At 34.8% G+C, this 20,858-nt stretch overlaps 1 protein-coding gene across 2 annotated transcripts in view; it reads right to left on the minus strand.

Moving 5' to 3' along the window:
* DNAJC10 (DnaJ heat shock protein family (Hsp40) member C10) overlaps positions 1 to 20,858 on the minus strand; it is a 48,660-nt gene that overhangs the window by 23,144 nt on the left and 4,658 nt on the right. For both annotated transcript variants that reach the window (XM_045163669.1, XM_044932736.2), the window contains 9 exons: positions 19,804 to 19,854; positions 13,909 to 13,991; positions 13,544 to 13,675; positions 12,900 to 12,993; positions 11,543 to 11,620; positions 6,410 to 6,453; positions 5,629 to 5,766; positions 1,395 to 1,484; positions 617 to 730 (listed from right to left, as the gene is read on the minus strand). In XM_045163669.1, the coding sequence (XP_045019604.1) occupies positions 617 to 730; positions 1,395 to 1,484; positions 5,629 to 5,766; positions 6,410 to 6,453; positions 11,543 to 11,620; positions 12,900 to 12,993; positions 13,544 to 13,675; positions 13,909 to 13,991; positions 19,804 to 19,854 (824 nt within the window). The remainder of the gene's footprint in view (positions 1 to 616; positions 731 to 1,394; positions 1,485 to 5,628; positions 5,767 to 6,409; positions 6,454 to 11,542; positions 11,621 to 12,899; positions 12,994 to 13,543; positions 13,676 to 13,908; positions 13,992 to 19,803; positions 19,855 to 20,858) is intronic.

Raw genomic sequence — 20,858 nt, forward strand, 5'->3', positions numbered from 1 at the left:
TACATACACAAAAATATACATATCAATATATATTACACTGGTATGTAGAAAAGTTTTTAATCACTAAATGGAAAATTTTACAGAAGAGAATAAAAGCATACATATAAATTTACATGTGTATGTCTATTACCATGGCCAGTACAATATGCACAGAGGTGCACATGTATACATATGTGCTAACACATACCCACGTTTAAAAAGCCTCAACAGTTTTAACAGTAAATTCTTAACAGTGGTGAAAATACATATAATTTTTAGAAACCTCTAACTCATTTTTGTAATTATTCATAATATCATAATGTAAAATAATGAACATGAATTACTTATATAAAGAAACAAGTACTTAAAAAAAGCTATAGTTTTCTGCATTCCAGAAAAACTATATCATAGAGATTTATCACATACCAACTGCTCAAGAGTAAGGAAGGTTAAACTTTTTCAGATATCATTTTACTTTTCAGTAGAAAAAAACAAAATAGAAGAACAAAAGCATTTAGGGATTTCTAAATTTAGAATTCAAGTAAACATCTTTAATGTTATTTAAAACATAACTTTATGTACTAACTTAAGAAGACAGCAGAAAAGGAGAAGGGTAGGCAGAATAAATTTTTCTTACTTGAATATGTTCATTTTTAAGTAGAGTTTTTAGTTTCTTCAACTCAGGATCATTTGAATTTTCATTTTGTCCAAATTGAAAAAATAAGAGCCACCGATGATGAGCTAAACGATCCTTAAAAGTGATTAAAAAAGAAAGTGATAAAGGGAAAGAAACATCAGAGATGAAAAATCCTAAGAGTTCCAATCTTTATTTCTTTAATTTTAACTATCCTACCCATTACTTTAAAATACTGTCTAAAATTCAGACCCAGTCACATTCTTATTTTGTGGTTTATTTGGAATAATGCTATATAAACCAATTATACAGTATTACAGAAAGAAAAGAGCCACTAAATCATAAAATCTTAAGGTAGATGACTGTGCTAAGAAAAACACAGTTTTAACGACACAGAGCTCAAAAGCTGAAAGGTGGGGAAGCCAGATTGCTTTCAGGTTTAACATCAAGTTTCAAAGGAATATAGACTTAGAAAACTCTGGGATCAATAAGTAGAAGAAACTAATTGATTCTACTACAAACTGAATGTTTCTAAAGCTGCTCTGTAATTCTCAGTGAACAACACAAACTGTTCTGTAGAGAGGAACACAGAGCCCCCGTACAGATTCAAAGCTGCTTTGTGAGCAGTATCTTGTCTTTTCTGGTGCTCCTCCTGAACTCGCCTTCAGGACTAGTTACACAAAGCTACAGCTCCACTCTCAAGCTGCAATCCCAGCAAACCTGGAATCAACTGATAAAATTTATCAATATTTGTTACTATTTATTATTAAAAAAAAATTACCTGTAGTGAATTTGCAGAAAGGAGTTCAAAATCTGGAAGATTATGCATTATTTCCAAATAAATTTCTTTAGCATCCAATGAATTAAGAAACTAAAATAAGAGAATCATATTGTTATTTTTTTAAATCAACATTTGAGTATCTCAGTGTCTTAGTTTTTCAGTTTTCAGAGAAAGAACTTTTAAGAAAAAAAACCATAGAAGTAATATAGTTTTCAAGCTATTTATCCTAAATATTTTCCTTTTCAAAAAGACAGTATATCATATTTTGGCAATTATTAAAGAGTTATATAACTAGGTTGTTATTTAAAAATAGTGATGCAAAATAAATTTCATTATTAGGTGTTTTATTATCTGGAATTTTCTGTTGACTGTGCTGGGTATTCTATGATGATCCTCAAAATAACCTTGAGTGACCTCTGGCTCACTGGCAGGAAAAGCTGTATCATAGTCAATCTAATTTTAATGCTAACCATGTTTTACAGAATGCCAGTGCTTTACAAATTTTCTAAAAATTGTTAAAAATAATAGAATATTTGACAATCTAATAAGATGCTTTATGGGCTTCCCTGGTGGCTCAGTGGTAAAGAATCTGCCTGCAATACAGGAGACCAGGGTTCGATCCCTGGGCTGGGAAGATCCCCTGGAGGAGGGCAAAGCAACCCACTCTAGTACTCTTGCCTGGAGAATTCCATGGACAGAGGAGCCTGGCAGGCTACAGTCTATAGGGTTGCACAGAGTTGGACATGACTGAAGCAAGTAAGCAGCAGCAGTAACAGCAAGATGCTTCGTATCCCAATTAATAATGGCAGAAAGTGCAGAAGAATTAAGAGCCCCTTGATAAAAGTGAAAGAGGAGAGTGAAAAAGCTGGCTTAAAGCTCAACATTCAGATCATGGCATCCAGTTCCATCACTTCATGGCAAATAGATGGGGCAACAGTGGCTCACTTTTTTGGGAGGGCTCTGAAATCACTGCAGATGGTGACTGTAGCCATGAAATTAAAAGACGCTTACTCATTGGAAAGAAAGTTATGACCAACCTAGACAGCATATTAAAAAGCAGAGACATTACTTTGCCAACAAAGGTCTGTCTAGTCAAGGCTATGGTTTTTCCAGTAGTCATGTATGGATGTGAGAGTTGGACTATAAAGAAAGCTGAGCATAGAAGAATTCATGCTTTTGAACTGTGGTGTTGGAGAAGACTCTTTAGAGTCCCTTGGACTGCAAGGAGATCCAACCAGTCCATCCTAAAGGAGATCAGTGCTGGGTGTTCACTGGAAGGACTGATGTTGAAGCTGAAACTCCAATACTTTGGCCACATGATGTGAAGAGCTGACTCATTAGAAAAGACCCTTATGTTGGAAAAGATTGAGGGCAGGAGGAGAAGGGGACAACAGAGGACGAGATGGCTGGATGGCATCATCAACTTAATGGACATGAGTTTGGGTGGACTCCAGGAGCTGGTGATGGACAGGGAGGCCTGGTGTGCTGCGGTTCATGGGGTCGCAAAGATTCGGACACGACTGGCAACAACTGAACTGAACTGAATTGAAGGACTTAAGAAAAACTTACAGGAAAACTGGAATGGACCTTGTTTATTATAGAGGTTTTTAGAAATAAAGTCCCTGAACCAAACCACTGAGGAGTTTTGCAGGGTAAAATGTATATATGTAAAATATGTATTTTAAAATTAAATACACTTTAGATCTAGGTCTCTTATTTAAAACACAAACAACTGAAATAGACACATCTCAATTCTAACAACTGTCTATTTCCATCCATATTTTATCCTCAGCATATTTTTTCATGGAACTCTCTCTGCCAGTCTAATTCCATGGAAGCAGCTGCTATTACCATAAGTGCAGCAATAGTTACACCAAGAAAATGTATACAGGGGTTGATCAGTTTACTGTCTATCTTTAAACTATTTTCTTGATATTCAAATATTACCTCAAAGATATAAAACTCTATTAAAAACCTGTAGAAACTATTACTGTATTCCATTTCATTATGTTCAATATAAGAACACAGTCAAATGTATAGAAACAGTGTCTGTAAGAATAGAAAACTCGGTTTTTCTGCTTAAAAAAAAAAATCTGTAACATACTCTCAAAAATATATGAAATAATTTGTTACCAAAGGGCTTAAAAGGTCAAAACAGAAAACTTTCATGTTTCAGCACTATAAAGCTCATTCACTTTACTCACATTCATCAAAAATTTTATGTAATTTATAAATTCACTAGAACTTCATTATAAACCTGTTTTAGAGTAAAATTTGGTAGTTTTATTTACAAGGGTATTGTGCAGCCTCTAAATTCCACCTGCCAAACGTTTTTAGCTAGCATAGTGTTTTACATTTTTTAAAAACTTGAATGCTTTCAGGAGGGACAAGGACTGTAATTCATCACCCTGTGTTATCACACTTCTAATATCACTTATTTATGTTTCCTGAGATCATATCTGAGCTTGCTGTTTTAACCTAAAAGTCCCAAGATCTCAATGAAAAATAAGATTGTTGTACTGAAGGCAAGAGCCTATGTTTAGTGTTAACCAGAGTACACGTAATCCTCATGAGCTAATGGCACAGTGTAAAATAAATCCAGGTTTTCTGGGAAATCTGGCAACATGAATTGACTTTGTAATTGCTACAGCCATCTCATTCTAAACAGATAATGGAAGAACTGCACAAAGGTGAGCAAGACAGTACATTGTAACACTGCCTGTAATCATGAAAAAGTAGAAATTTAAGTATCTATCCAGAGAGGACTGGTTAAACTCATTATGTTACATTTAGTCAATGAATTAGTTTCTAGGAATTGTTGATGTACACATTCACAGGAATTATCATATATACTACTATTCAGGGACACACACACACACAGTATAAAGCACTTAAGCAGGCACTAAATGGGCTTCCCTTGTGGCTCAGCTGGTAAAGAATCCGCCTGCAATGTGGGAGACCTGGGTTCGGTCCCTGGATTGGGAAGATCCCCGGGAGAATGGAAAGGCTGCCCACTCCAGGGTTCTGGCACTATATGTAGTACTTATGTGCCAGATACTCTTCTAGGCCCTTAGGATATGTCAGTGAAAAATTCAAACTTAAAATGTACTGCAAGAGAAAAAGAATGAAAGAATAAATACATAAGGTGATAAGTACAATGAGGTGGATTATTAAAGATTTTAAACAGATCCAACTATTCTCCTGATGAATAGGGTATAGGTTATAAGGTATGAGAAAAAGAGGGGTCAAGAATGACTCTAAGGTATTTGGCCTTAATCATAAAAGATGAAGCTTTCATTAACTGAGATGGGGAAAAAACTAGGGAGAACAGATGTATGGGGAAATATCAGAAATATAGTTACAGACATCTAAGTTTGAAACATTAATTAATATCCCAGGGGAGACACTGAACAGGCTGGAGAATAACCACGTCTGTAGTAGAGGGCAGAGGCCTGGGCCAAAGGCAAAACTGGTGAGTTGCCTACATGAAGTCATAATTTCATACACATATAAGCAGAGAGCTGGAAGGGTATGTACCAAGACTTGATGGTGCTTGCCTACGGGTGATTTAGTTTTAATGAATTTCAAATCTTTCTTTACACATTTATATATCAAATATGAATTTCTATAATGAATACATGTAATCTATATCAATATCAAAAAAAAGAAAAATAAAAACAGAAAACTACAGGTAGTTTGTCTTATATTAGAATCTTTTTTTGTGGGTGGGTAATCTAGAGACCTATCTGATATCCCAGTATTTGTTTCAGCTCCTTGACAGCTATCTTGAACCTCAGCTTCTTCATTCATAAAATTAGGAAGGTGAACCAGACCAGTAGATCATCAAACTAAGTTTATATCAGAGTCAAACAGGAGGCTTTAAAAAAAACCAGATACCCGATTCCACCTAAACCTACCAATAATCTATATTTTAACATTAGAAAATATAGAAATAAATGGAAACCAATAAATATTCATTTAACCCAAGAATGTATTCCTTACCTTTGGGATTGTTAAAAGTGCAGTTTAAAAATAATCCTTACAGTTTAACTTTTTAAACTGAAGTATTAAACAGAATCCCAAATATTAAGTATTTGTTCTAAATAAATTAAGCGTTCCATAATCGGATGATATAAACTGGTTCATTTTTTTTTTTTGCTCATTGTGTACAAAATGATATATTTGAATACATGTGTTATGTATTTATATGTAAGGAAATTAAAGGGATTCATACCAAAATACCGCTTTTCTCTTTGTTATTTAAAGTGGCTCCAGGAGGAAAATAGGCAGTCGTACTTGTTGTAATATCCAAACTTTTACAAAGGTTGTCCTGGGTGGCACAGTCCACCCATCCCACATTAACAAGACCATCCTAAAATGAAAAGAAAAAATAATATTGTAAGTTGAAAAAAAAAGTTAAAAATGATTTATAGTTTGCAAAAATACAACTGCACTACCATAAAAATTAAACTTTTAAAAAGAGCACAAAAAATGATGCAGATTTGAATAACGTGATTAATAAATTTGATCTAATAGATATAAAAATTACACCTCACATAGGAAACATTTTAAAGCATACATAGAACACTAACAATCTTTGTAAAACAAACAAACAAAATCTTGGCAAACTCCCAACCCACAAGGACAGTTTTAATAGTGTTAAAGTATCAACACAAGACTGTACTCCCTGACCATAATGAGAGCTAAGTAAGTAAAATAACAAAACAACAAAAAATTAAGGTTTGGAAATGACAAAAACACTAACTCTCTGGTCAAAGAGGAACTCATAATTATGGAATATTTAGGAGTGAATGAAAGCACTACATGTTAAAATATACTGAACACAGCCAATCAGAAAGACGCTTATAACTATGAATATATTGATCAGAAAACAAGGAAGATTGCAAACAAGGGAGTTCAATGTTCAAGAAATCAGCAAAGAAAATACCTGGAATCAGTTTTTAAATGTGTTGCTTAACATGGTGATACAGTTTTGCAAAATAATTGATGCTTACCAACATACCACTTAACCTGAGACGTGTCTGTGAGGTCAAACAATCTGGAGGGGGAAAAGAAACTTATGAGGAAATTTCAGCTATTAAGTATTAAATCTATACTTTCATTTGCTGCAAACCATGATGTTGATTCTAAGGCAATTAACTGGGCTGTGCTGGTAAATACTGAGACTTTTATTAACTAGGTAGACACAGAGGTCAATGTCTCATTCTTCTCCCTCCTCCTGACCTCTTCTCCCTCCCTTCCCTTCCCCTCCCTTTCCTACCTCTACTCTTTTCTCCCCTTAGTGTCTCAGGATTTCTAGGCAAGGAAAAAAGAAGGCATTTCTTCTTAAGCACCTCTTTAAGATCTTATTCTAAAATAGCTCCTCCTATCAACAGCCCCTTTGAGCCAAGGAATCTCGTAATTTGGGGTAATAAAATGTAATGGACCTATCTGATTAACATATATGGCAAATTCTTAAAATACAGTACAATCTTAAATAGCTTCTTCACTCTCTCTTCACCCTTATGGCAGAAAGCCAAGAGGAACTGAAGAGCCTTCTTGATAAAAGTGAAAGAGGAGAGTAAAAAAGCTGGCTTAAAACTCAACATTGAGAAAACTAAGATCATGGCATCCAGCCTCATCACTTCATGGCAAACAGATGGGGAAACAATTGCAACAGTGCTCCAAAATTAAAAGATGCTTGCTCCTTGGAAGAAAAGCTATGACCAACCTAGATAGTATATTAAAAAGCAGAGACATTACTTTGCCAACAAAGGTCTGTCTAGTCAAAGCTATGGTTTTTCCAGTAGTCATTAATGGATGTGAGAGTTGGGCTATAAAGAAAGCTGAGTGCCAAAGAATTGATGCTTCTGAACTGTGGTGTTGGAGAAGACTCTTGAGAGTCCCTTGGACTGCAAGGAGATCCAACCAGTCCATCCCAAAGGAGATCAGTCCTGGGTTTTCTTTGGAAGGACTGATGTTGAAGCTGAAACTCCAACACTTTGACTACGATGCGAAGAGCTGACTCTTTTGAAAAGACCCTGATGCTGGGAAAGATTGAGGGCAGGAGGAGAAGGAGATGACAGAATATGAGATGGTTGGATGGCATCACCGACTCAATGGACGTGAGTTTGGGTAAACTCCGGGAGCTGGTGATGGACAGGGAGGCCTGGCATGCTGTGGTTCATGGGGTTGCAAAGATGTTGGACACGACTGAGTAACTGAACTAAACTGAACTAATCTTTGCTGAATATAGGCGCAAAAATCCTCAACAAAAGATTAGCAAACTGAATCCAACAACACTGAAAAAGCATCATATACCATGATCAAGTTGGATTCATTTTGGGGTCACAAGAATGTTTTCACATATGCAAAGCAATCAATGTGATATTAACAAAAAAGACAAAAGCCATATGATCACATGATCATCTCAATAGATGCAGAAAAATCATTTCACAAAATTCAACAGCCATTCATGATAAAAACTTTCATAAAAGTGTATGTACAGGGAACGTATTACAACAAAATAAAGGTCATTTACAACAAAGCCACAGGCAAAAACATAATACTCAACGGTGAAAAACTGAAAGCCTTCCCTCTAAATTCGGGAACAAGATGCGGATTATTAATATAAATACATAACACAATAGAACTCATCACTTCTATTCAAGTATTGGAGGTCCTAGCCACAGCAATCAGACAAGAAACTCTTCAGACCAATCCTAAAGAAAAATAAAGCAGGAGGCATCATCCTACCAAACTTCAGACAATGCTACAAAGCTACAGTAATCAAGAGTGTGGTATTGGCACAAAAACAGATATATGGATCAATGGGACAGAATAGAGAGCCCAGAAATAAACTCACACACCTACGGTCAATTAACTTTCAACAAAGGAGGCAAGAATATACAATGGGGAAAAGATGATCTCTTCAGCAAGTGGTGTTGGAAATGCTGGAGAGCCACAGGTAAATCAATGAAGCTGGAACACACCCTGTCACCATATATGGAAATAAACTCAAAATAGCTTCAAGACTTAAATAGAAGATGTAACACCATAAAACTCCTAGAAGAAATCACAGGCAAAACATTCTCTGACATAAATCATACCAATGTTTTCTTAGGTCAGTCTCCCGAGACAATAAGAAAAAAAAACAAAAGTAAACAAATGGGACCTAATGAAACTTAAAAGCTTTTGCATAGCAAAAGAAACAAACAAAACAAAAAGACAACCTACAGAATGGGAGAAAATATCCACAAACAGCGCAGCCAACCAGGGCTTAATTTCCAAAATGTACAAATAGTTCATAAAACCCAACAGCAAAAAGTCAATCCAATCAAGAAACGACCAGAAGACATAAAATAGACATTTCTTCAAAGAAGAAATACCGATGGCCAATAGACACATGAAAAGATGCTCAATATTGTTAACTATTAGAGAAATGGAAATGATAACTGCAGTGAGGTACCACTTCCAGTCAGAATGACCATCATTAAAAAGTCTACAAACAGCAAATGCTGGAAAGGGTGTGGATTAAAGGGGACCTCTGCCATTACTGGTGGAATGTCAGGTGGCACTGCCATTATAGAGAACATTATGGAGCTTCCTCAAAAAACGAAAACTAGTATTACCATATGACCAGTAATCCCATCCCTAGGCATATATCCAGACAAAACTTCAATTCCAAAAGATGCATGCAGCCCTATGTTCATATTCACAACAGCCAAGATATGGAATCAACCGAAACGTCCATTAGCAGATGAATGGATAAAGATGTGGTACGTATACACAATGGAATACCATTCAGCCATAAAAAAGAACGACATAATGCCATGTGCAGTAACATGGATGCAAACAGAGATCATCATACCAAGTGAAGTCAGAGGAAAGAGGAAGACAGCATACAATATGGCTTTTATGTGAAATCTAAAATATGACACAAATGAATCTATCTATGCAACAGGGTCATGGATATAGAGAACATACTGGTGGTTGCCAAGGAGGAGAGAGTTTGGGAAGAGGGACAGAGTAGGAGGTTGGGGATATACAGAATGAATGAACAGCAAGGTGCTACTGTACAGCTCAGAGCACTGTATTAAGTATCCTATGATAAACCATAATGGAAAGGAAAAGAGAAAAAGGATGCATACACATGGATAACTCAATCACTTAATTACGGCAGTAGTTAACACAACACTGTAAAACAACTATACTTCAATTAAAAAAAAAAAAAGCTTTAAAGACCTAAATATAAGACATGACATCATAAAACTCTTAGAAGAAAACACAGGCAAAACATTCTCAGACATAAATTGTAGCAATATTTTCTTAGATCAGTCTCCCAGGGCAAACACAATAAACAAGCAGAAGTAAAGAACTGGGACCTAATCAAACTTACAAGCTTGGTTTTCTAAGTATGCACAGCAAAGAAGTCATCAATAAAATGAAAAGACAACTTAAGAAACAGGAGAAAATATTTGCAAATGATGTGACCGAAAGGGGTTAATAACTAAAATAGTAAATAGCTCACATGACAGAAATAATGAAAAAACAAACGACCCAATCAAAGAATTGGCAGGGACTTCCCTGACTGTCTAGTGGTTAAGAATCCACACTTACAATGCAGGGGTCACGAGTTCGATCCCTGGCTGGGGAACTAAGATCCCACATGCTGTGTGGTGCAGCCAAAAAAAAGAAAAAAGGCATAAGACCTAAACAAACATTTCTCCAAAGAAGACATATACACAGACAGCCAGCACATGAAAAGATGCTCAACATGGCTACTTATTACAGAAATGCAAATCAAAACCACAATGAGGTTCATCTGACACCAGTAAGTATGACTATTATCAAAAAGTTTACAAATAAATGCTGGAAAGTGTGGAGAAAAGGAACCCCATCAAACTGTTGGTTGGAATATAAACTGGTACAGCCACAATGGAAAATAGTATGGCAGTTCCTCAAAAAAACTAAAAATAGATCTACTGTATAATCCAGCAATTCCACTCAAGTATATCCAGAAATGACAAAAACTCTTAATTTGAAAAGATATATGCACCTGTGTGTTCAAGCAGAACTATTTACAATAGCCAAGACACGGAAATAAACCAAGCGTCCATCAACAGACAACTAGCTTAAGAAGATGTGGTATGGATACAAGGAGTAGTACTTGGCCATAAAAAGAATGAAATGAAAACTAATACAATTATGTAAAGTTTAAAAATAAAATAAAATTAAAAAAAAAAAAAAAGAATGAAATGGTGCCATCTGCAGAAACATGAATGGACCTAGAGAATATTATACTTTGTGAAGTCAGACAAATATACGATATTTATATGTGAAATCTAAAAAATAATACAAATCAATCTATATACAAAACAAAACCAAACTTGGACACAGAAAACAAACTAACGGTCACCAGAAGGGAGAGAGACAAGGGAAGGGACAAATTTGGGATGTGGGATGAACAGATACAAACTACTATACATAAAATTGATATGAAGGATTTACTGTATAACTACAGGGAATTTTACCCAATATCTTGTAATAACCTATAATGGAAGGTATCCCACAAAAAATCAAACTGAATGCTGTACACCTGAAACCAACACAACATTGTAAATACATACTTCAACTTAAAAAAAGCAATAGCTGTATAGCCTTATGTGTCAAGTAATAAAAAGATATTCATTAAATAAAAATTGTAACATTAAATTAAAAAGTATAAATTGTACTTTGAAAATAGACAATAATCAATTATAGTAGCATACTTAAGATTTTCCCTAGTCTAAGAGTACATACTTCCAGTTATAAGACTAGTAGCTTCTGAGGACCTAATATACAGCATATAGTGATTATATCTAATAATACTGTATTAAATCCTTGAAATGTGTTCAAAGAGCAGATTGTAAATGTTCTCATGACAAGAAGGAAGTGGTAATTATGTGACAAGATAGAGGTGTTAGCTAGTGTTATGGTGGCCATCATCTTCTAACATGTAAGTGTTTCAGACCAACAAATTGTACACCTTAAAGTCACACAATGCTCTATGTCAATTATCTCTCAATAAAGCTATGGAAAAAGAGGCTGTCACCTAAAAACCAAATGTCATGGTCTCTTCATCGTAACAAAACAACAAATAATATTACCGCTTCCTTCGGAACAAAAAGTGATCAGCCAGCCAATACCAGCAGCAAATGCAGTTTGTATGGAGTTAACAAAATTTCCTTAAGAGAAAATAAAGAAAATTTCTGATCACTTACTACTCCACAATGGAAACCATTTTCTAAATGGGATTTCCCATCTAATCTCACCCATTTCCAATCTACTAGAGTAGTTTTCAGGATTCCTAAAAATCCTCTTGAGCATGTCAAATTCCTACCCTGACTTTTTTTTTCCAATCATATAAAATCTAAATTCATTATTGAGAAAGAAACTCAAATTGGCAAGTTAGGCCCCTTGTGATCTGAGCTTTGTCTACCCATTCAGTTGGTCATTCCTTCCCCAAACCACTCTACTCCTTACCCATCTTTTGTCAGATTCATGAAATACTGCCAGCTTCCAAATACAGTGACCTTTTAAGGATTCCTCTTCATTTTCAAGACAGATTGGATCTGATTTCATTCAGGAAGAATTTCCTAACCCTTCCTCCTTTCCCCACCTGAATTCTTTCATATCCTTCATGCTTCCCTAAGCTTACCTCTATCATAGTAGTCACTACTCTGTATTTTAATGGTTTAATAATGGGGTCCCAGAAGGCAAAGATAATACAGTTTATGGCTACAGCCCTAGTACTTAACAGCTTTGGAGACATAACTGGGTTCATTGAATGATATGAGCATCCCTTTAGGGCTTCCCTGGTGGCTCAGATGGTAAAGCGTCTGCCTATAATGTGGGAGACCCGGGTTCGATCCCTGGGTTGGGAAGATCCCTGGAGAGGAAATGGCAACCCACTCCAGTGTTCTTGCCTGGAAAATCCCATGGACGGAGGAGCCTGGTAGGCTGCAGTCCATGGGGTCACAAAGAGTCGGACACAACTGAGCAACTTCACTTTCACTTTAGAAGTGAATACTATCATTTCATGGGTAGTACAGAGTAATTACATAATTCCTCTAAAGCCACTTGATGAATTAAATGCCTGAGATTAGAAGAGTTCTTAAACTTCAAAATTAAATTGAATAGGCATAAATTCACACCTGATATAGTACATGTATGAAATCAATAAAACACTTGTTTTACTAAATATTCAGTTGCACTTTCAAAGTTGCCTTTTCACCTAGCCCCTTCTCATAATCCATATCCTACATCAAACTTGTTTTCATTTCTGTATAAGTTAAATTTATGAAAGGCCTATTATTTAGCAGAGTTCAGAACAAATGACATAATTCCTTTCTAAGAAGCATGGAAAAGATAATATGATCAGAACACTGATATTACTACTGAAAAATCTGAAATACCAATTCAAAGTATCCTTGAAAATGAAGCAAATTATGAAGACAAAATTACCTGTCCATAATTCTGTCACTGTGCTTCTAACATGCTGCATGGCGAAATTCATTAAACTTTGCTTTGATCTGTCACCATGGTATTTCACTGCAGCCTATATTTTCATTTATAAAAAGAGAAACATCTTTTACTTTTTAAGACTCAAACAAATACCTTGATTCTCCATTATTCTGAATAAGTAAGATATGTCTTTCAATGGTAAAGTGTTTTTCTAAATGACATGCTAAGAATCTTGACTGCACAGATTCCCTATCAGATATGTGAGTAATAATATTTATAATTGTTTTAGTTTCAGATTTATCACTTAACACTGGGGAAAGAAAGGGAAATTAGAACTTTATATTCAATGAGAGAAAACACCTGTAAAATACTTTGTAAATTATAAAGTACAACATGCATATTGGTTATCATTATATTTCTTAAGATGGAACCTGAAATTGGCAAACAATTCATTTCGTTAAAGTAATGGCACCTCAAAGTATTTACAGTATAATCAAAAATGTTTATTATGACTAGAGCATAGTTAGCACCTAAAATAAGAAAAACCAAAAGAGTCGACAAATTCACATACTGTGTTTTCTCTAGTATTCCTCTTGTTATAATGTTCCATCAAATAAAAAAAAAAAGCCAATTTTATATCTTACCATTCCAGACCTAAAAATGAAAAGGCTGGGATAACTGTTGACTCCTTTCATTCGGCAAAGCATTCTATCATCACCACAGTTAACTGCTCCAATTCGAAGCAATCCATCTACTTCTTTTGCAAAGTCTCTCCACTATGAGGGAAAAAAAAGTAGTTCTCTGATAAAATAATTTACGTTTCCTTGAACATTCTTCAAACTATACTTCCTTAAAGGAGAATATATTCATGAAATAAAACCATAAACATGTGAAAAAATATGATAGCTATTTCCGATTGTTAAATCCTAACATATTTTTAAAAACACTCAAATAATAGATACACTGTAAATAGTAAAATTTTAATAATCAGGATGTAAAAAATACTTACTGTGGGAGCTAAATCATGGCAGTGTGAACACCCTGGGGAGTAAAAGTTCACAAACCACAGTTCTCCAGAATTAACAGCGGCATCTAAAAATACATAAACCGAACAACTTATAATTATTTACTAAAGGTTTGTACATGTTTTAGTTCAAAATTTTCCTTGAGATCAAAATGAAAAAAATAAGTCATATCTCTCAAATTGCCTTTATCATTTTCTATACATTTTTTAAAGAAGAAAACATACTATTTCAACTGTCAAACAACACTTTTAAACAAAAAAACAACAAAAAACCTTTTCCAAGCTCTACTTCAATAAGATGCAGTCTTGAACTGCATGATCTATGTTACCAAGAAGCTGTAAAAATAAAGGAAGCAACATAAGGAAGCAACAGTCAAACCGCACATGAGAGGTGTGGATGACAGAAATGGAGAAAGGACCACAGAGAGGGGTTTAAGGCTCTTGTATCTGCAGCACTGGTTAAGCATACAGTCAAATTCTGACAGCTACTCCAATTACACAAGAATGTGGTAAGGGCCCTACGTGACAGTAAGGACTGCGGAGATTAAATCTAACCTTTGCTCTTAATAGGGGCTTCCCTTGTGACTCAGCTGATAAAGAATCAGCCTGCAATGCAGGAGAGCTGGGTTCCATCCCTGGGTTGGGAAGATCCCCTGGAAAAGTGAAAGGCTACCCACTCCAGTATTCTGGCCTGGAGAATTCCACGGACTGTATAGTCCATGGGGTTGCAAAGAGTCAGACATGACTCAGCGACCTTCACTTTCACTTTTTGCTCTTAATAAGACATTTTCCTTGGAAAACTGCGTTATCTGAAGTATTAGATCAAGGCTTTTAACAATTTAAAACATGAATACATATTTGCTAAAATAATAGACCAAACACTACATAATATCTACTCCACAATTACATTACACGTTATAATCTAACCTATAAAGGACCTGATACAAACAAAATCCATTCATTTAAAAATTTTATGATTGTAAGGATGTGCTCTAGCATTCAAGACAAAAAGTTTAAGACAATTTGCTTTTGGCTAAAGAGTTTCTATATAACTCCGCACTAAAATCAGCAATTTTAAAAGAAAAATTCCAAAAGTCATAATAAATTATACTAAGACATCAAAACACGCACACTATTCGAAATATATATAACTGATTCAGTTTAATTAGTAGTGTGCGCAGTAATGTTCACCTACATTTCAATGCCAAGACACATGGATCTGTGGGAAAAATTACAGGCAAAGTGTGTACATTAGGATTTTATTGGCTGTTCTTTGGCAAAGTTTAGAAAGTCTGATGAATAGACCACTCTATCTAGGTTGTCAAAATAACTGCCATGCTGCCTTGGACCACCAACTGGTAGGAATGGAGGTAAAATCGTACATGTTCTCAGCCCCATTCTTCTGGGATCTCTATAATGCAAGTGTTAGTATGGACAATGACATCCCAGAGGTTTCTTACACGGTCCTCATTTCTATCCTGTGTTCATTTTCCTGTTCAGTTTCAGTGATTTCCACTGTCTTCCTCTGTATCATATAATCTACTTGTTGACTTCTTCCAGTGTATTTTGTAGTTAAGTTATTGCATTCTTCACCGCTGTTTAGTTGCTCTTTATGTTTTCTAACTCTTTATTCAAAAACTTCTAACTTCTCACTCTGTTCATTCAATCTTCTCCTAAGTTCTTTGAACATCTTTAAAGTGATGAGAAGGAAAACCTACAGCTAAGAATACCCAGCAAGGCTGTCATTAAGATTTGAAGGACAGATTGAAAGTTTTACAGAGAAGCAAAAGCTAAGAGTTCATCACCATGAAACCATACTTCCAAGAAATATGGGAGTTCTTTTTTTTAAATAGGGACTTCTTTTTTAAAAATTTTATTATTTTTTTAAACTTTTCTTTTATTGGAGGATAATTGCTTTACAATATGGTGTTGGCCTCTGCCATATACTAACATGAGTTAGCCACAGGGGATTTATCTAAGTGAAAAAAGAAAAGGCTACAACTACAGACATGAAAATTATGGAAGGAAAGAATCTCACTGTTAAAGCCAAATATACAATAAAGGTAGTAAATCTGTTATGTATAAAGCTAGTAGGAAGGTTAAAAGACAAAATAGAAAAATCATCTATATCCAAAATAAGTAATTAAGAAACACACAAAAATATGTAAAATATGATGTTAAAATCTGTGAATGTGATGGTGGGAGGAGTAAAATGCAGGGTTGTTATAATGAGTTTGAGCCTATGAGATCAGAAAATTAAAATAATCATACACACATATACAGACTGCTATGTAGTGTGAGGAGTATCCACAGTAACTCTACAGTTTCTGTGTATGGTGACATATTGTAATTAGACTTACTGTAGCAATCATTTTGAAATGCATAGAAATGACAAATCTCTACGCTGTGTAACAAGAGCTAATATAGTGTTGTAGGTCATTACACTTCAAAAACAACCTCACAGAAAAAGAGATCAGATTTGTGGTTAGCAGAGGCAGAGGTGGGGGAAAGGGGTAACTGGATGAAGGTGGTCAAAAGAAACAAACTTTGAGTTATAAGACAAATAACTACTAGGGATGTAATGTACAATATAATCAACAATGCTGTATATTATATATAAAAGTTGTTAAAAGAAATCCTGAGAGTTCTCATTACAAGAAAATTGTTTTCCACCTTGGTACTTTGTTTTCATAGAGTACTTCTAATTTGCCCAGTTCCCACTATTGTTGACAATATTTGTAAAATTCTATTATCAAAGCTCAATGAGATGTTTTTGTACAACTCAGTGACCCAGAAAAGAAGAAGTATATTTCAAAATGTGATTTTCAATTTCTAAACTATACAGCTAATGTTTGTTAACATTTATACAATTATAGCTAACAGCTTCTGTTAGCCCCAGAAAAATGTTTAAAAAAAAAGCTGAAAGTGCTTTGAGTTCCTCTTTCATTTCTTGAGTTTGTCTTCAAAAGAATGCATGTATTGTGTGGGTAACTACTCCAAATGACTGGTGTTAAGTGCAGGATGTTCTCTGTTTTTGCAGATACTATCTAGAACTTGTTTTTAGTAACAATGTAATACTTTTCTGTGACTTATAAAAAGATAATACAAATCATGTTTAATGGGAAGGATAAGAACTTCAAAGTGAAGTGTATTAATCACATTTTCTTTTCTGTATTATAGTTGAATTCTACTCCTGATAAAAGTGAACTATGTAATTCGAAGAACTGATGCTTTTGAACTGTGGTCTTGGAGAAGACTCTTGCGAGTCCCTTGGACTGCAAGGAGATCAAACCAGTCCATCCTAAAGGAAATCAGTCCTGATATTCATTGAAAGGACTGAAGCTTGAAACTCCAATACTTTGGCCACCTGATGTGAAGAACTGACTCATTTGAAGACCCTGAGGCTGGGAAAGATGGAAGGTGGGAGAAGGGGACAACAGAGGATGAGATGGTTGGATGGCATTACCAACTCAATGGACATGAGTTTGAATAAACTCCAGGAGTTGGTGATGGACAGGGAGGCCTGGTGTGCTGCAGTCCATGGGGTCGCAAAGAGTCAGACACGACTGAGCAACTGAACTGAACCGATGTAATTTGGATTAACTCTCCCACCACAATTGCAGAATTGGACAAAATACAGAAGACTTCTGTTGAAAGCATCAGAGTTACCAATGCAGTTGAAGAATTACGGGACCCCTAGGAACAGGAGGAGGTAGAAATCAGGGGGTTAATGTTTGCCACCTCTTGATAGGCAAGAAACTACGCAGAGCTTTCAATAGATTCATGAGACAAGAGACAGAAAAATGAAGTTCAGGGCACACGTAGAAACGGTTCTATATATATAAAGGTGAACTGAAAAGAGACTGGTCTTGTATAAGTCCAAAGCTCAGCTTTCCAATCATTTCAATCCCTGGAAAAAACTGATCTAAGTTTGTTAGTGACTCTAGTCAAAAGAAAACATAATTTCTCTCTAGAGCAAAAGAACACAAAATACCTTAAAAATAACCTCATAATTATTAGTTACACAAAAGACAAATTAAGTAACCCAAACCAATAGAAACTACTGGTAATAGGAAGAGACCCACACCAAGTAGGCTAATGTGATATTTACATAAGCACAAACTGATAAGGACTACCCATCCTTTTCCTCCTCCCTTGGCTTCTTCAACTGAAACTCTGGGATCACCCTGTCTTAGTCTAGACACACACAGGGTAGTATTAGAGTTCAAACGGAATATTGGCCACTTTGCACCGAACCTGTCGAAGTCATTTAACTATTTCTGAATAACTGTCTCTAAGATTTTGTGACTGTAATCTATTTTTAACTACTATTTGGAGTTCTACATGAACTACTAGCAGTTCTTAACCTTTTCTCTGTAATGAATAATCTGAAAAAGTCTGAACCCATGTACGATACAGCCATCAGGAAAGTCTTTCATTCTGGGTAAATTCATGGATTAATCAGCTTGCAGGTTTTGTTCAGTTCCTCTATCTCTAATTCCAAATTTTCTGTCCCATAGGACCACAAAATACTTACTGATAGACTAGCAGATGAGACAATAACGACATAAAAAGCAATAGGTTCATACAACTACCTGCCAGTAAGTTATGATTCTGCCAGCCTGTGATATGAGTATCAATTCTGTCTACCAATAATACAAACAAATAAAATTTTCTTCCCTTTTTTTAATAGAGAAGATATTAATTAATGTTCCTTAGAATTTATTCAGGTATTCACTACAAGACTTTAAACAAAATAATGTACTGAATAGCTACCTCGTAGACCTGAACTCACTATGTTGTAGAAAATACGAATATGATGCAACTTTTGCTTAGAAGGAACTGTACAAAACTCACTGGTTTTAACACATTATTAAAAAGAGAAATTATATATACATTTTGCACCTAGTAAGTCATTTTAGTTAATTAAATGAAACTGTAACAAAGCAAAATAAAACTGAAATATGATTTAAGGTAAAATATAGTTTTAAAGTAGAATATTTTATTAAAAGTGTACTAGTTTGAAAGTATTAAGAATACTGAACATTTTCTAAAGTACACTGCAAAGTACAGAAGTATATTTTTATATCCATTTTCATACAAATCACAGATCAAAGTAAATCTACTTGCAAAAATGGCCACATACTTATTTAAAACTCTGAAACACAAAACCAGAAGTATTTCTGCAAGTTTTTTTTAATAATGTGAAAAAATATAGAAAAATAGGATACTGGTTCATTATCTCAAATACGTCAATTATACACAAACACAAGTATAGAATGTTGAGGATGCTGCTAGCATTTCTATGGTTTCAACTACCAAATAAGAGGAATAATAGTAGCTAATACACAGGAATGTTCGAAACATTCATTAACACAATAGAAGGAAAGTTGATGATATGCTAAAATCTACAATAAAAGAAACTATGTTAAAATCTCGATGATGAATATAAAACATTATTTAAAATACAATATATACTATTTTGGAGAAGGCAATGGCAACCCACTCCAGTACTCTTGCCTGGAAAATCCCATGGATGGAGGAGCCTGGTAGGCTACAGTCCATGGGGTCGTGAAGAATCTGACACGACTGAGCGACTTCACTTTCACTTTTCACTTTCATGCACTGGAGAAGGAAATGGCAACCCACTCCAGTGTTCTTGCCTGGAGAATCCCAGGGACGGGGGAGCCTGGTGGGCTGCCATCTATGGGGTCACACAGAGTCGGACACGACTGACGCGACTTAGCAGCAGCATATACCATTTACCTTGCTAAAATTAGAAAAACTTCTAAATTCTAAATACATTTGTCTTTGAGGGAATTTTAGTTAAAGAGACTGGTCTTAAACTAGTTTGGGAAAATCATAAATGCACAAACTTACCAAATTCTCTTCTATCCAATGTTATGATTTCAGGATCATCATCATAAATACCTAATTTTAGAAGTAAAAAGAATTATAAAATTAAAACTTCATCATAAAAATAAGCACATTAAAAGTCATTTTCTTTTAATCATCAAAAATCAAGATTATTCTAAATCTCAAGTTGAAGAATATGCAACACTAAGAATCTATTTTTCTAGGAGTAAAGCAAAGAATAAATAGTAACAGCGGTGATACATTTATTAAAGAGTGATCAAAAGACATTTCCTGATATGTACTGTCACAGGTGCGTGTGTTGGGGGTGTGGCTCCTAATAGTCACACAAGTTCATCTCCACAGAAAATTTTTATTTTTTTGAAAAAGCTTTTATTTGAAAATAATTATAGACTTTTATTAAGTTGTAAAAATAGTTCAGACTCCCATTTACCCAGCTTCCCCTAATGGTGACATACCATGTAATTTTAGTACAATATCCAAACCAGGAAATTGGCAATAGTACATTACTTTCAGATCTCATTCACTTACAGATTGCATGTTTTTCTTTTTAATGTGCTACTATTTAAAAATGTTTTGTATCACTAAATGTCTTATATAATTAGAGTATTTGCAGAGGTAGAAGCAAACTTAAATATAAAATTTATTTATTATAATAACACCAATGTAAGTTTCTCATTACTATATAACATATCAATGAATAAATATTAAGTGATGGATATATACAGAGGTTAGTATTTGATTTTCTGAGACATATGATTTGTCACAACTCTGCAACTCTGCCCTGAAAAATAATATGTACACAGATGAGCAAAACTGCATTCCAATAAAACTTTACAAAACCAGGTGGCAGGCCAGACTTAGCCTGTGAAATACGGACTACTGACACTTGTTATAAACTATCAAACGATAGTGAATATACCTGAAAATACTATATTAAAAAGTCAGTCTCGAGAAATAAATACTCCAGATGTAAACTGAAATATTTTATTGAGTCTAAGATAAAAGCATACTTCAGTTCTCAGCCTGCATTTGAGGCCAGTAAATGACCACCAGGTATC

Source organism: Bubalus bubalis, chromosome 2, assembly GCF_019923935.1.
Source record: "Bubalus bubalis isolate 160015118507 breed Murrah chromosome 2, NDDB_SH_1, whole genome shotgun sequence".
In the NCBI taxonomy this organism is placed as follows: Eukaryota; Metazoa; Chordata; class Mammalia; order Artiodactyla; family Bovidae; genus Bubalus; species Bubalus bubalis.